Source organism: Rhea pennata, chromosome 4 (genome assembly GCF_028389875.1).
Source record: "Rhea pennata isolate bPtePen1 chromosome 4, bPtePen1.pri, whole genome shotgun sequence".
NCBI lineage: Eukaryota > Metazoa > Chordata > Aves > Rheiformes > Rheidae > Rhea > Rhea pennata.
Genome location: NC_084666.1, coordinates 2,286,073 through 2,304,199, shown reverse-complemented (window position 1 = coordinate 2,304,199; position 18,127 = coordinate 2,286,073). Strand labels below are relative to the sequence as shown.

Sequence of the window (18,127 nt, the reverse complement as noted above, 5' to 3'; positions counted from 1 at the left end):
TTCCTTTTTCATAAGACAGTAAGTATAGAATAAATGTGCATAAGCACTTTCTGTAATAGCATATAAGCATCTATAAGCACTATCCAGTTACAATTTTTCATTAACAATTAGTTTAAAGAAGCCAAACAAAAGCCATTCTCAAAATAAGAATCTGCAAAATACATAGGAAAAAAAATATATATATATAAAATTAAACTATCTCTCTATGCAACATCCACAAGATTGTTAGTTCAGACACAAACAGTATCATCTCCTTCATTAATATATTTTGAAAGCTGCAACAGAGTCTCTTGGAGGTGAGAGCCCCCTAGGATCCCTTGAAAAATTATTTTCTCCTCTTTCAACAGAGCATCCAAATCTGCATACAGACATTATAAGTGGTTAAGTAAAATTACCTTAACTTAATCACTTCTAAGGGTGAATTAGTTTCAACTTGTCTATACTATGTTCTAAGCAAAAAAAAAAAAAAAAAGAAAAAAAAAGAAAGAAAGAAATGACCTTATAGATCATAGCCTACTCTATTCCCTATGACTCTATTATAAATCTACATATTAAAAGCCATATATGTGACCCACTCTCCTTTATATCTGTCAGTGATTTATGAGAACAAATTTCCTCTAAACTAGCAGTGGAGCCTGTATTTAACTGTATTCGTAAAATAAAACTAGAGGTAACAGTCAGCTTTATTATCTAATGAATTTAATTTAAGATATCCTCCCTAAAATATTTTTATTTGTTTTAATATGTATTTTCAGAGACAACTTACACAGAAGAGTGCTTCTAAAACCTAGTTCCAAAGACCTAATGATTATAAGAGTCATTCTGCAGGAGGAACAGCTACTTATCCTGAATATAATTGCATGTTCATCATTAACATAAATCTGCATTTAGTTTTCTCTAACACTCACTAGTTATTAGTATAGTAACATGGCTGCTACAATCTGCCCTCTATTCTCACTAGCCATCTGAAAATGAGGAAGGGAGAAATGAAATCTGCATTAGTCAAATAAGACGTAATGGAAAAGCTATGCAGAGGATCCTAACATTCTTTATGAGCAATATACAAAGAATGAGAAATTTATGCCTTAGATACTGAAGTAAAGTGAACAAGCAAAAACGAGTATTTATAGATTTTTTTTTTTTTTAAGGCAATTTGATTTGCCAAGTTCTGTGTTGGTTTTGCTATTATTGAAGATCTGTGGGTGTGTGACGTTCAGCTCTCTCTTCTGCAGTCCGATATTTCCTTAGTCAGCATTTGAGTCTCAGCTTCATGTTTGGGAAATTATAACCCGATCATTTGAAAGGACTAGGTGGTCAGAAATAGTTTATCAATACACTAACAGAACTATAAGCCACTTATTTACAAGTCTTTGTATCAAGAAGATTCTATTTTTATCACAATGTCCTATTCTTTTCTTTTCCCCTTTACGTTCTGTCATCATCAGCCACCAGTCTTTACATTTATCTTCATATTCTTCTACTGTGATACTGTCATTTACACCCAGTGGAGAGTAGAAATCTCCATATCCAAACTTTTATCTGTGTTAAATATTACTACAAAGGGTTCTTTAAGATTTATTAGGCTCCACTACCTTACATAATGCAGGTATTTTAGCAGATATCCTTAAAAGATTGTCTATATTGCATGACAAGCTCCCAACATGGCTGGATAGCAGAACCTACCTACAAGCATGCTAGTCTTTCAACTCAATTCCTGAATCATTCCTGAACCATTTCTGTTATACTGCCTGCACCTCTGTCCTACTCACTGTATACAAGCATACTGCATACAAGTATACTTCAATCTTTTCATAATCAAAAGGTAAAGAACAGTCATTAAAATATGACAAAATAACTTACTGGAATTCTTTCTTCAATATTTAGCTCTTCTTTTTCTGGAGTTTTCAAAGGGGTTATTCCAAAGGGGATAAAGTTATCCTCTTCTGCGCTGAAGAAGTTGTGCCTAGAAACCACAGAAGAGCACCCTGCAGAGCCCAAGTCCATCTGGCTACTTCCACCAGAACCAGCAAGAAGATTCAAACTGTCTGGGGAAATATCACTGAAATTGTCCATAGTAACATGGCCAGTAGTAATATCTAGGTTGTGAGATGGTCTTTGATTTTCAAGACCACCACAACTCTCTCTGTCATCAGCTGGAGAGTTTCCATCCTCTCTAAGGAGCTGATCAACTCTTTCACTAGAAATTAAAAAATTTGGGTCTGAACTTTGTCCTTTACCTTCAACAACATCACTAGATCCAGTAACAACACGCTTGGCTGTAAACTTCTGTAACATGGAGCCTACTGAACTACTACTGCTTGTTTTATTTTCAGACACATCTGAAAAATCATTCTTTTCTTCTAATGGCTGCACTGCCTGTGTTGCATTTGCTGGCTGAACACCTTCAGTCAGGGAGGGGTTACCACTGGCAGCACTCAGGGAGTCATCAGACTGAGATCTGGTAAGAGGATGGACGAGCGCTAAGCTTTCATTATAAAAAGGCAAATTTGCCAATGAAATAGTCTCTCTAGAGGAAGCAGCAACACATTCCTTGAGGTCTCCATTGCTATTTTGTATTGATAAAATGCGGTTTGATAAAATACGGTTTGAAGAATCGACAATTGCACTGTAGGCTCTTCTTCTAGGAGAAATTCCAGTTGGGTCACATAAAGGCAATGAACTGGACATCTTCTCTGCCTGGCTCACATTCCAAGCCCCTACTTTCTCCATGAAACTAAGGGATGGGAGAGACTGGAATCTTCCAGTGTGCGGATATTTCAGTTTTAAGGGCTCAGAATGTTCATTATTCTCTTCCCAAGTACACTGGTGCTTCTCGACAGAAGAAGTAGGTGTACTAGTAGATGAGTTCCCTAAAGTTTCTTCATTTAAACATGAAAGTGAGGCCTGAATATTTGACTTGTTGAGAGGGGTTTTGCTCAGTTCGTCTACCTTAATGTTTTTGTTTACAAATATCCCTGGTGTAGATTGATATTTTGGATGAGCTAAGTGTCCAGAGAATGAACCATCACCTACAAGGAGATTAAATGAAGGGGAAACATCTGTAACTTTATGTCCTCTTTCTATGGAAAGATCTGATATAGTTAATTCAGTCCTGCTTGCTCCAGGCTCTATTTCTACTCGTGCACTCTCTTTCTCGCTGCGTGGAGACAGAGCTTTCATGTTGGTCATATCTAGTTGTTTAGGCACACAGTCACTGGTAGCTGTCACAGTAGGGACAAATTCCTCTTTCTCAAATGTTATTGCAGAAGATGATTGTTTTCCGTGAGCTAGAAAAGCTTCTTGGAGTTCCTTTAACTTCAAGCTTCCAGATTCATTCAAATCTGCACCATGTTCCTTGGATAACCTGGATATTTCAGAATTCTTTGCAGAAAATATATCCCGTGTATCTGAACTTTTACAATTGTCTTTCCTTAAATCATCAGATAACGTATTAGAGAAACCAAGCTCAGGAACTTTCCTTTTTTTTTCCAGCTTCTCTATCTGCCTTACCCACCCTTCTGACTCACACTCAGCCATTTTTACCTTTTCTATTTGTATCTCTGTTTCACATTTTTCAGAGGTCTTTGTCAATGCTGTTTTACAAGTGTTTTCTGAAGATGAGGAGAATTCATCATGCCTTGATAACTTTTCTTTTTTCTCTGAAAGCTCAAGAACAGGAACTAGTACATTGTTGTCCTGACAGAAACGTTCACCTTTTACAGAACTATTATAGGTCTGCTTTCCAGGAGAAACTTCAGTTTGCTTCAGGCTATTTGCCTTGGTTAGCATCTTATTTGAAGTTGAGTGTGCTAAACTGTCACCTGTTTGGGGGAACAATGCCTTCTCATTAATATCATCACTTTTACAGTCTTCATTTGCCTCCTTGTCCACAAGCAGCTGTGCAGAAAAAGAAGTCTGCTCAGACAAATGACCACTACAACTGACATCACAAGGATCCACATTTCTGAATGGAAGAGTATGCTGGGACAAAGTAAGGCAGTCACTGAGTGCATCAGAAGGTATTTCAGTGTCAGTCAGCCACACAGCTTCACGGATCTGCAAAGGTTTGGAATGCACCTCGGAAGCACTGGAAATATCAGGGACTCCTCTAGAAGAGGTAAGAAAAATAAGTGAATTTCTCACGATATCTTGACTTCAACAACTATGTTTTCCACCTTAATATAGCATGCAAAAACAATTTTAATCGATTCAGGACTGAAATATTTTTATTCACAGGATGTTTATTAGTTAAATAAATGTAAAATAAGCATAATGTGCAAAGAAAATACAGAAGTTACTTACACACACATATGTATAAATAATTTTTTTCTAAACGAGTCATCCACTTCAGCCTCACTATATGAACTATTTGTTTAAAGGATACAAAACAAGTCAGGTCTCACTTGAACACAAGAGTTCAGCAACAACATATTTCTACAAACTTCCAATATTTTTTCTTACTTTTTGTTGAATTTTTGAATTGTTATCTGATTTTGTTTTGATGATCATTTCCATATAGTATTAATTGACAGTAGGAGTAGATCATCTCTGGTAGAACTATTTTCTGATCCACAAAGTGAAGTCATAACACATTATATTAGGAAACATATTTCTCCCTCCTACCACAAAAAAAAGAGTACTTGGAAACCTAAATAGCAATGACACTGTAAATACATTGCCTTAGTTTTTATGCACAGATATTTTCTCTTCTTTTTACTAAAGGGCAGAGGCTTTCTTCCTACTTTGCACAAAAGGGGTAATTTGTCACACCTTTAAATTAAGGTTTGGACAAAGACTTAGTAAAATAGTTAGTTATGCGTTCATATGTTATATAAAAATATATATTTTATACTATACATAAAACAACAACAACACTTTTTCTAATTTCTACGTCCATAAAACTAATTATTTAATTAACTAGTGTAAAACAGAAATTCATGGTCAGCCAGGAAGGAAGTGTGAGTTATGTCATGGCATAGGTAATTTTATCCTACCTTAAAGGAATAAAATCCACTTCTGATTGCTGGAAAAGTGTATCACCTAAAATTTTTTGACCTTGTGTCGAATATGTCATCAGCAATGGAAGACACGGAGAGAATCGACTGTCCTGAATATCTGTTAAAAATAAAAATACCCTTGAGAGGCAATAATACTGTAATCAAAGTTTGCAAGGTAACCCCTTTTTAAATTTGCCCTGCCAACTAATGAAGCCTTCACAGCTCAAAAACATGCAAAATACAGTCAAAATCATATAATTCTATCAAGTCTTGTGCTGAAGCACATTCTCTTACAGATCAAATTCAGTTTTCTTGTCAAGTATTAAATTCTTTTTTTTTTTTTTGTCATCAATCTACATGACATTGACATCTCTAACTTAACCTCTATGCTTAACATTCTGCACACATCCCAGTGTTTGTCCACATTGCTAGTCAGCCCCTTACCCAATGACTTCCACACAGTCTATGTACTTGGGAGGATGTCCACAGGGCTTCTACCCAGATGGCCATACGGATTTTCTAAGACACACTAAACCGTTATACTAGGTACTGAACCGAGCTACATGTTACATGAAATGGCTATTTGTGTTCCTCTCTTCTAAACTCCCAGCCCTAAGACTAAAAACTTTGAAGTAAAATCTACCTGATACATTAAAATAATGGGGACAGCATCTGTAACAGTTCAGTTATACCAATGTAGCAGGAAGGAGCTACACACTCAGGGTTAATCTCTTCAATTTTAGTAGTACGACTCCTTTTATAGGTAGAACTAACAAATCACTGCAGAGGAAGGTTTTACTAGAAAGGTTAAGATACTTTGACAGAGAAGGAATCAAGTCAGTTACTAGAATTTACTCTTTGTTTACTTCTTTAAAAAACAAGAAAGCCTGATGATGCCTTTTTCCAATTGTCCTTTTCTGTAAATTTTAACAATAGCAAAGGTTGTAAAGGTGTAAAAAGAGTGACAGAGCAGTGGAACAGGTTGCCTAGAGAGGTGGTGGAGTCTCCTTCTCTGGAGATATTCCAAACCTACCTGGATGCAACCCTGTCTAACATGCTCTAGGTGATGCTGCTTGAGCAGGGAGGTTGGACTGTTCTCCAGAGGTCCCTTCCAACCTTACCCATTCTGTGATTCTGTTTCTTCTCTACGGTTTCAAGATGCACATAATAATAAAATCTAGTCATTACAATTATATAAGTACCAATATATATTTCTGCAGTAATAAACTTTAATTTCTACCACGTTTCTTTGTTCTTTGAGGTTTTTGCCACTTCTATCATTTTTAATTCATTGCTTTTAAAAACAAAAAGAATTGTGTTATACTACAAGAAGAAGAACAACCATAAGCATGTAGCTGATAAATGTAAATAGCTAGGTATATATATATTTCAATAGGTGGAAAAAACTTGCTTCTAACACTTTGATAAAAGAACAAAATTTTTAAAAGGAAAAAGGCAATTTCTCTTTAAGAATTTGGCTTTGGGAACCACAGTTCACATTTGCTTAAACTAGATTTATTAGTATTCAAATACCTATAACAAACTAGACTCTGTATCACTTACAAAACTCACTTACAGCACTTACAAAAGCATCAGACAAGATGACCATTACACAAAAGAGGAAAAAATTAAATTTGTATTATGTCAGCTTTAAACCTAGGCTTTTCATAGCCTGTATTACATCACCTCAAGAGTGGTATCAGACCACGAGCAAAACATTCTTGATTCATTTTTAATATAATATTGCAAGTTAATAATGATTTTTTAATTACTTTAGTACACCATTACATAGCCGGAATATGATTACATTGATAGAAGTAACTACCTCATATAGTAAAGCTGGCTCAAAACATGAATGCCCCCTCGTCCCACCCCATCAACAGCTATAATAATAATATGATTGCTATACAGATTCAAAAATTTTTCTATCTCAACAGCTGTCTCCACCACATGGCAAGCCTAATGCCTCCTAGAGGAAGCCAAATTTATACTTTAGCATCTGTAGTACAGATGGTAAAAACATGCTATAGCAGCTTAAATGGGGAATCTTTTCCCAGCATCCTGCACCTCCTTAAAGCTCTACTTTCTTCATTATTTAATTAGATAAATGCATTACGCTAGTCACCACTCCATTTCACCTTGCTCTTGATAATTACATAAGATACAAGTATGAAAACGAAAATAAGCTGCCTTTTTTTTTTTTTTTTTTTTTGAAAGCCTGTAGGAAAGAAAGAGAATTGTATGTTCAAAAATAGGTATGAATGGCTACTTCTGAGCAATTTGACAAGAAGAGGCATTCAGAAGCGGCTTAAACGCAGGCAGGTATGCACCTGCGCAAAGCAGGATGAAAACACAGTCACAGCACACGGGGAAGCATAGAAAAAGCAGAACAAAAAAAAGGAGAGAGCTCAACATTGACAGCATAAGCACAGAGGGAGCAAGATCCAAGGAAATAAGCAGCAAGGTCAGGGATGTCTCATCTATAATACAATAGTGCCTCAGCACTTCAACCAAGATTTTTGGTCTAACATACTAGACTGATTTGTACTTACATTATTTTAATCACAACTTGAATCATGATTTAAAAACAAAACAAAAAAAAAGAATCAAGAAACAGGAGACAGTTATTTAATTCACTACAATCTCTTTAGCATTTATTTAAAACTTAACTTAAAAAAAAAAAAGAAGCAGCTTTGTTTTTAGTGGCTGATACTGATTCAAAACCATGTTAAGTTTCTTATTCTCAGTCAGTGACTGGGAGTGTACACAATATCTACAACGTATTTATTCAAATATTTATTCTGTTTAGTGTACGTTACTGCTTTTTTTTTCCCCCCAATATGCTTGAAAATGCTGAAATAGCAGATTAACTATAGCTAGCTTGGAAATAGAATTCCACTGAAGATACAAAAACATTTTAAGAAACATTAAGCAGGTAAGAAAATCAGGCTACTTTTGCTGTGTTAGGTGTATAACTTCTTTTCCCCCAAAAAACTTGTTTTATTTTTAGAACTAATGATATTAGTGAACAAATTAAATAGTAATTGCAGTTATTGAATTAAACTTGTCATTTCACATCATGATATACTTGATGCTTTTCAGAACTGGTATCTCATTTTTATTCATGCAATAGAAAAGGAGGATGAGCTTTCATGATTTTCAGATCAAGTTCTTCACTTTGAATGAAACTGTTTTCAAGTCAAACTGAAAATTAGGAGTGATTAAAGAAAAAAATCTTTTCTATATTGTATACCATGTTAGTGCACACAGCCTTTATTAAGGGACAAAAAAGACTGAGATAGAACCAAAAATAATTGGAAAAAAGCTGTCAAATACTGTTAAAAATTGATTTTGACATGTAATTTTATTTTTATATATATACACACATATATATGATAGAGAGATAAAATAGACGTGTGTGCGCACACACACACATATACACACACACACACCACGAATCACATTTGGCTGATAAATCAGTGCTTCAAAGGTAAAATACATCAACACAAATTTAAGCACCACATAACACTTATCAAAAAGATTCAACACAGCACCCAAACAAATGAGAAACAAAATGGTTTATCATTCTCCCTGTGGTGTTATAAACAAGAACAGTGTGGGTAGGTACCCAGTTAGGCCCCTCAGCAATAGCTCCTGTCCTTACTCTGCTTGGGAACTACTTCAGCTGCCCTTCAGAAATTCATAAAGTTCAGAGAAGGCCTGAAGACGAGAAAGGTATTGGCTGAGCAGTAACAGCGCAGATCACTGGTACAGGGCAATTTGAGTCAACGTGCATCACAGCAGGACAAGCGGTATGGATTTTAGTATGATCAATATGGAGTCATATATCCAGGGAACAAAGCACGCTGTCTAATCAGAGTCAAGGAGCACCTTGGAAAGCAACTACTCAGATGTGGACTTGGGGTCTTCACAAACAAACAGCCAGCATGGGCCTAGTGCAAGTGCCTGTCCTAAAATTATTTTGCCATTTTGGAAATATAAAAAAGGGGAAAATTTTGAATAAGAGTAACAAGGTACAAGTATTTCCATCCTATTACTAAAATTAGTGTTGGAATAATATTTACAGATCCTGATTACCATAATTCAGAAGATATTTTTACATATGACATGAAGTTCAATGGAAACACCTAAAAGAATAAAGGATTAGAGAAATGTCACATCATGAAAGCCTCCAGAAGCTAGAGCTGTTTAATATAAATCAAAGAAGATTACAGATAATTTGAAGACATTTATATGTATACACAGGTCCAAAAATCTGGTAATTAAGACCATTTCAGTTCAACAGGCAAGATACAAAGTCCAATGGTAAAACAGTGAAGCTTACGCACATTCAGACTACAAATAAGACATTCTTGAGTGTATCAGCATGATACAACAATGCAAGCTGCTTTCAGCAAAAGGCTCAAGGCAGTATAGCTGAATCATTAATTACCTCAGTCATTATTTCAAACACAAGTAAGTTTTGCTTTGATTCTCTTCCTCCCTCCATCCTCAGCATCTTACTTACACGTAGTCCCAAACAAGAGCTCTTAAATTCTCCACCTCCACCTGAAACAGTAAAGCTACATTCCAGCAAGAAGAGAAAACTCACATCTCTCCAGAGGGACCACCAAGGATGTGTTTCCCCCTCCTTTTTTTTGCACAGACATCAGTTAACTTTCAGCAGGATCTCAGTGCTATCTCCATTTCCAATCTTACCATTACTATTCACTCTACATAACAGGCTTATCTGACTGCATTGATTCACATAATCACTAGACTTTGCAAACGCAAGGTATTAGGAAGAAGTAGAAAAAGCTAGGAGAAAGCTTTCCTAGTAAACTAAATATAATGTAAAATGCACCTACAAACTGGCCTCCATTTCCATCACTGCCTGCTCCCCTGACTTCTCCAAAGGAAGCTCTGGTTTTGCCTTCGTAGCAGAAATTCGCCTTAGGCTAGCAGCACCCTACTTTCCCCAGTGATCTGGAGTTGGAGAACAGTAGTAGTGATCAGTGACCAGGTCAGGCAATCAAGAATAAGGAAAAAGGGAAGGTAGTAAGAGAAGAAAAGATAACAGTCAAGATTCACTGTAGCCACACCTTCAGCAGAAGCCTTCTCTTCCAACTTGCTGCCTGCAGCAGCCTACAGAGAAGACCTCTAAAAGCATCCTTAAGGAGTTCAATAAATGGTATTTAACAGGTGTTCTAGGGCTACAGAACTCATTTTGTTATAAAATACAACTCTACCTATCTTATAAAGGTCTTCCTTCTCTAGCTTTTTTTGGAAGCTTTTCTAATCTTATACCACATAAACTGTAATGTTTTCAGTAACTTATTTTCTTCAGGAGGCAGAAGGATCATCACTATCATATTCTGGATGCTTATGATGATTTAGGGGCTCATTACACTCAGACATAACCCAGGTTTTACAAGCAGAGAAGCAGGTGCTCAATGCTTAAAGCAGCAAGTGACGTCAGTACCACACTCTTTGAGCATCTTGTGTCAAAACAGTAATTCTTCTCGCTGTCACTCTGAAGGTCAAAAGCTTTCTCACAGTTGAATTTACTGAGCAAGCAAAGCTGGGCATGTTACTTTATCTTACAGCCTGCTGACAATTTTGAATGCCAGAGTAAAACTGCCATTTGTGGAAGAGAAAAAAAATGGCAAAACAAAAACAAAACCTTCTCAGCTTTGTCAATCTGTTCCACAGTGTAGCAAGAGCAATTTCAATACCACTGTCATTGTGTTTTTTTCCCCCAAAAAATGAAATTCAAAACACTATTAGAAGGGAAAGCATGAATAATTAGTATTATAGCTTATGTTTCTGCCTTCCCTCTCAGCTTCCCTCCCAAATTTGGGAATTTAAGCATATATGCAAAAATACTGTAGTTAATGAGACACAGCCTCTAGAGAGCAACAAGTATCATATTAAAAAAGCCCCTACTTTCTCTTTATTTCCAGTTGTATTTAAAAACAAATGTTGAAAACTTTCAGGAAACTTTTCTTGATGAAATGGTTTCCAGCTGCGCAAATCACATTAACATGGGCAAAACTGTAAAAAACATACTAAAAATATACTAAAAATATAATATTACTCTGGGGGGAGGAAGACATGATCTGCTTAAGCTATCACATTCTTCTACTAACAACTGACTTTAAACTGAAATTTCATATGTGGCAAAACAAAATCTCTAATTTACTCAATATTAACTAGCTAGCAAGCTAGGCATGCTTTTTACTTCATAAAAGAAAAAAAAATCTACTTAAAAACAAAGAAAAGAAAAAGAAAAAAATAACACTTAGAAGTAGTTCCAAATCCACAGCAGCCAGCAATTAATCCAGCATCGCCAGCCTTTCTGCCTTAATTACCATGCTAGAATAGCACCTCACTTAATGTTGATAATACGATGTTTAAAAGGGACAGGCTTAGTGTGCAATATAAGACTGACATATGAATTGTGGCTTGGCAAAATTCTAAATCTAGGACTTCCAATAAATTAGCTAGAGTTTCCAAGAACCAGTCAAAATGCTGGTCCTTCCCTCTATGCTTTCGGATCACACACAGGATTTTAAAGCTTCCTTCGGCAGACTGATTACCTCCACCAAAGCTAATCCTGCCCCAGATTTTACATTTACAGATAAAAGTTATCTTCTGTCTTGAGTTTTCTTATGGAAATGCAGGTATATTCATCACCATAAAGTCAACAGAAGAACCCCCAACAGTTAACCAAGGTTGAACAACTAAAACGAGAGACTCTAAGCATAGCAAAGCCATTTCTTGAACCAAAACTATTTCAATATTTGAAGAAAGCATTACAGGAGCAGCTAGGGATAGTTGCAGTCTCAGTGCAAGACCTACACTGGAAGGCACTGAGCCTTGGGACTCAGAGGGATTCAGTCTGAATGAGAACCTCTGGACCTGTACCCACTAGGCTATCTGAGAGGTGTCCTCTCCCCCATTACATGCTTCTTCACAAAGGACAGACCCAAGTACTACCAAAAGCATCTCCAAAATAGATAAAAATGAGCAAGGAGAGCACATTGTAATCACAGCTGAACTCATAAAACCTCAAGAGTTGTAATTTATGATTATCAAGCCATTGCCAAGGTATTTACAACTCCATTCATTTAAGCAGCTTAAGAACAAACAAAAACCCAAAGAAGGACCTGCACACAAGAAAGATTACACAAGTAGGTGCAGGAATGACAAACTGCAGACTGAACTTGCAGTTAACTGGAAGCAATATAGGTAAATTTTAAAATATCACAAGCAATCATGTTATTTGTCTATAATCGTTTTGTTTGTTCAAGGAAAAAAAAAACTAACGAGTAGATAGAAAGATAAGACCAGTCTTAGAAGCAGCTTTATTCAGCAATTTCAGTTAAATTTTGGAAAAATGAGTCACAAATATAACTACCTAATGGCTAGGGTAATGCTTTATTTTGCAGAGTGATCCTCTAAGGGATATCACTACAAAGAGAAACGCTTCAGGCTTAGTAATAGCTTTCTTAAATTCAAAAATGTGTTTCCAAGGAAGTATATGCGAGTATATGCCTAAAAGGAATCTAGGAGGAATGTCATAAAAGAAAGAAAGGAAAGAAAAAGAGTCTTGAAATAGAGGAACTAAGTGTTATCAGTGCACAGGTAGTTAGGAGATAACAGTGACTTACAGTAAAAGTACCTGAAGCATGAAAATTAAACAAAGTTGGAGCAGTGAAATTTAATAATATAATATTCTAACTGAATCGAGACGGCACTACCTTTGAAAGCCAAAGTAAACCATACAGTACATGATTGAATTTGATGCTAAAATTAGCATCTCTTATAAGAGTAAAAGGAAAAAATAAAATGGTAGAAATTTACAGCAAACATAGCTGCTAATTTAAGCTAACAATTGGAACCAATAGATAACAAGCATGGCTGGAGGACTGGTGAACAGTTGTTTAACACAGTAACTTGGACGAATAAGAAAGCAGAAACTCAGTAAAGTAAAATAATGCTAATAAAGTAAGGAAAATCAGGAATATGTTCAAGCTTGGGTAACCAAAACTGCTCCTAATAGCAGTCTTTGCTAGTTTTATCTTCCATAGCTAACACAGCAAACCATTCCAGCTGTATGAATATTGTTAGCTAAAGGTTGTTTAGCTCTGCTTTAGCTGTTTCTGATTTTATAACATGCGCACGCACAAAAAGGGAAATATATCATACTTTATACATCAATTGCCATGGCTGAAGGTTTAAGTTAAAAAGTAAGACGAAAATATGAACAAATAAAGGTAATAAAGAAAAATAGGTCCAACAAAAAGTTGCCTTCATCTCCAAGAGAGAAACCTGTTTCTCTTGTTGGGGATAGATGCTTCCCATTATTGATAGCAGTCATAAAGATAATGAGTGCATCTGCTTCCACCACCTTGAGGATTATCAGAAATTATTACAATAAATCAGTAATACTGTTTGTGTCTTAAGAGTTAAGAACTATGCTGCATTATTAACAGAACTTTTCTGTTTCAAAAGATACTACAAGTGGATTAAAAAGAAGTATACAATCAGAATTGACCAGAATGTTCCAGTTCCAAATGGTGAAAAATTAACGTAACCCAAAGTGAATACAGTGAAATATTAAATCTTGGAATTTCTGAAATCTATCTTTATTTGTACTGGGGTGCTAAGATGCAAACAGAAGCAACAGAAATGCTTCTTTTCTAAAGCAGAGGTGTTAGAACAGGAAATTACTGACAATGCTATAAATTTACCCAAATGCAACTGCTAGTAATTAGGACTAATAGAATAGTAAACACTATAAATGGTCTATAGCCACAGAAATATCCATTATCTGAACACACATAGTGGGGAAGACAAAGAACAAAAAAAAAGGTGTCCAGTTTGATTTAAGTTCCAGGCATAGAAAACATATCATTAAGGAGAAATGAAAAACCAAGATATTGTATGTGAAAAATAAATGACTGCCAAAGAACAAATGTGCAATTTCCACTAGCATTACTGAAAATAATCCTGTGTTACTTTGGATACCTAATGTGCGAGCTTGATGCATCAGTACTGATGTATTAACAGAGATAAAACTCCATTTTTCACAACACATTTTTAACAAATGGGTTTGTCCTACAAGGATCCAACCAAAAAAAAAAAAAAAAAAACAGTTAACGGTTAATGATTCTCATAAACACAATACTGCAAATGGGTGTACTTGTGGTTTTTACCTCGATCCAGCTTACTGGTATCACATCAAAAAACTGAACCCCATGTGGAAAAAATTGTTTGTGATGACGTATACACGCAGGATAAAACACATGCAGGGTCCACCCATGTAATGCATCAACCATAATATAATCAGAATTATGTAATATAGAAGATCACTACACAGATTAGAACACAATCACTAAAGAAAGACTTAATAGCAAATCACAACAAATGGAACAAGAAATGGAAGTATAAAGAAACACCAAGTCAGGAAATTCCACATTATGTTAGAAAACCAACAGTTGTTATGATTAAGAAGGGATGCAGAAACCCTAACTATCCACCACCTTTACATTATCTTTAAATAACAACGTCATCTGAAGCCACAGTTGTAATTCAATTAGCTTTAACACCTTGCAATTATTTTATTTGCATTGCAAATTGCACTGTTAATAGTAATGCTAGTAATACTGCAAAGTACTATGTGCAAAGCTCTGTACCTCAGCACTACGATTAACAGTACTGAAGATCACATAATGATTGAAAAAGCAATAGGAGGTCCAAATGCTACTCACATTATGTTTTATTACACTAATTTCCTGTATAACCAAAACTATGCAGATGAAGGGATTTGGTCCAGTCTTGTAATAATACAGTACTTCTATCTAAAATTCCTCAAGTTTTCTCTATCCTGCAAAGCAATATATACATGGCTAACCAAAGAACAGTAATATTCATAAAGTACTTTTGCACAGGGCTGTTGAAAACTTTGTCCATTACGGAAATATTTTAAGAAGTAGAGAAATGTATAAGGATAAAATAGTGTGACTATATCAGAAAGTGGTGCAAACATGCATATCCTCTTAGTTTTTCTTGTTAACGGGAAAAAAGAAATCTAGCTTACTATTTTGAAATTAGTTAAGAATGATTCATGATCAACAAATTAATGCAGATTTTAAGATCAGAAAAAATTATTAAATCATCTAGAAAGAAATCTTAAGCATTTTTAATGTCCCTCAAGTTTACCGTTAATTCTGAAGACCAACAAGACTACAATTTTACTTCAGATGCAATACAATTGGTCCTTCTATTAAAAGATCCAGGAAAGATGAGTAAGTTCCCTATTTCATTTTTAAGATGCACTTTGACAATAAAATACACTCAGTGTATTCTGTAAACACCGACTGCAGCTATAAGTCAAATCCAGGTTACGGAATACTTTAAAAGTAAAATTCTAATTGTTTAGTAGTTAACAAAAAAGCAGATTTGAACGTACTCAGAAGTAAGCCATGTGCTGCATCTCCAGTATACTGCCTTACGGATGCTTCTGCTGAAGGCAACGCTCCTTCCTCCAGTGTAGAGAACTCTGTCAGGTCATTTCTATCACAAGTCAGGCCAAGTTTCGTCTCTGAGGCAGCAGTTAAACGACTGACATCCACTTCTCCTGGAAGCTGACACCATGACTCCATTCCCTAAAAGCAGGTGGGAGAAAAAAAAAGCTACCAAATGTTCAAGTACTTTAACTTCTGCTTACAAAGAAAGAAAAAAAAGTTAAAACAACTTAATACATTAATGCCTTTTTAATACATCTAGCCTTCATCTTTAACATATTAAAATCAAGTGCCATAATCACAGTAAGTTAGGAAAACTAAAGGCAGCAACAATAGCATACAAATACATAGGTACATTAAAAGTGGATCTTATTTGATATCTATTTTGATTATGACTCACCAGTATTATGGAACAAAATACTCTTTGTTTAAATATTATCAAAAGCTGTTTGTCCAAAAAATAACAACAATAATAAAATATCTTTCAGTGAAGGAATACCCTCCTGGAGCATCAGAATCTTAACAGAATAGCCTAATCCTGCAACTAACGATTACAGTGTAAACCTGTTGTTATTTAAGCAAAAAGTCATCACATTTTTTTCCAAAATGAAAAAATAACTCACCAATGAGGTAAATAACCACTGTCCATAAAAGCAGATGTAATGTTAACGCTTAAAGACAAGGTTTTTTGTATACAGAGTTAGTTTCTTCACTATGAATCACAGGGCAGCAGAAGTGTTTTAAAGAGGCTCTCTGCTTCTTCCAGCCCATTACTGAAGTAAAGGTACTGAAGGAAGATGGAAGCAGAGGAAGTAGGGAGCGTGTTACAAAGGAGTAGAAACTTCTTTCAGCCCTCATTCAGTTTCCAGTTGCATATTTGGCTACTGCTCCCCCAACCAATATAATCCCAAAACTTTGTAACATGTACCGAATCACTGTTCTTTAGAAGGCCTTAGGGTTGAAACTCCCAAGCAACAGGTTCCCTCTAGTATAGCTTCTACAACAGATCAGTGTTAAAATATTGGGGGAGTGGTGGTCACTTACGAACAACAAGGATCTTGATGAAGAAAAATGCTTTAGTAGGATGCTGGGTCAGAGTTCCTGGCACTGCTTAGTGAAGGTTGTTTGCACTGTACAACTGGGGATTAACAAGTACGGCACTTTCTGATTCACCTTTAAAAGAAGTTTCTAATTATATGAATTCTGAATTCACACAGATAATGACTGAATTTTAACCAGCTCTTGGTATTTTTTTTTTTTCATGAAAAAGACTTTCAGTTCATGTTTAAACAGAAAAGAGCACCTTTAGTTCAAATAATTCATTAAAGAATTTGCACTGGGATTACTAGGAAAGTAATTAAAAGGATAAATTTTAATTATGGAAAAGGTACAGACCAGTCTTCGATGCAGAGAATTAGGAATATCCATCACTTACAATGCACTACACCACTATTATGAGCATATGTAATTTAAAATTAAAGATATGCTAATACAAAGTGAAGCAATTGTCCCAATGACATAGCAGAAAGGAAAACAGTATCACCACTTAACAGTCACAAGCTCTTCTACCTTTTAAGACACTGGTAAGGTATTAAAAACTGGTTTTCAAATCAAGATCTTGCTATATGAACTACATTTGTCTGATATTCTCATAACCATTAAGAAATAAATTTCTAATCAACTGTCTTTTCAAAAATTTATGGTTTATGCAATTTTTAGCTTAATGAAATATTTGGCTACACAACCATTAGAGAAAACTACTACGACTGTATCACGATATGAATATGATTCTCCTTAATGAATATATTTCTTTAAAACTAAGGATTAAAAATAGTCAGATTTCACATGAATAAAAGCATTTCTCTGTGCTCACATGCAGATCAGATGTTTTCAGGTAGACAGATCTGACAATTCAGAGGCAGGAACAGGATCAGAGTTACTGCAAAGCACAAGCTGAATACAGATCAATAATGTGCTGTTGCAAAGACGATGACATACTGGAATAAACACGTAAGTTTAGAACCAGAAGACAGAACAAAATTCCCTCCAATCTCCTCAGCCCAGGTTAAGTTCTCAGTTGAATACTACCAGCTGAGTTTTGAATTACACATGCCAAAAATGTATGTGAAACCTGGAGCAAGAACAGACTAGATGACTTGTCGAAGTCCACACAAGTCCTATGTTTCTGCAGTTATCAAGATACAGAAACACAGAACTCACCTGCGGGGACCAATATTATGCAAGATAAAATATTTTATATTATTTTAAACCACATAATTACCCTTCAAACACAAAACAAAACAGGATGCTACTGTTGAGTACTCACAATCAAAAGCAAAAGCACAGTAGAAATACCTCATTAACGGCAGATTTCTGACGTATTGCTTCTCCCAGCGAGATACCACTGGTAATTGACACCTGGGTTCCACTGCTGCTCTGGCTTAATTCCTCCTTCCAGCTGGGATGTGGTGGAGTTGTGGCAATAGGCTAAAACAAACAAACAAAGCATGTTTTTAAAGCAGAAGATAAATGTCTCTGGATATTTCACAGAATCTGTAAGGTTGGAAGGGATCTCTGGAGATCATCTAGTAATCATTT

The 18,127-nt window shown here is 35.5% G+C and overlaps 1 protein-coding gene across 1 annotated transcript in view; it reads right to left on the bottom strand.

Annotated features, from left to right (window-relative positions):
• ALMS1 (ALMS1 centrosome and basal body associated protein) overlaps nucleotides 1-18,127 on the bottom strand; it is a 71,888-nt gene that overhangs the window by 38,894 nt on the left and 14,867 nt on the right. The window contains exons 2-5 of the mRNA XM_062574487.1: nucleotides 17,885-18,016; nucleotides 15,475-15,670; nucleotides 4,995-5,115; nucleotides 1,861-4,108 (exon numbers count right to left, since the gene is read on the bottom strand). Of these exons, the coding sequence (XP_062430471.1) occupies nucleotides 1,861-4,108; nucleotides 4,995-5,115; nucleotides 15,475-15,670; nucleotides 17,885-18,016 (2,697 nt within the window). The remainder of the gene's footprint in view (nucleotides 1-1,860; nucleotides 4,109-4,994; nucleotides 5,116-15,474; nucleotides 15,671-17,884; nucleotides 18,017-18,127) is intronic.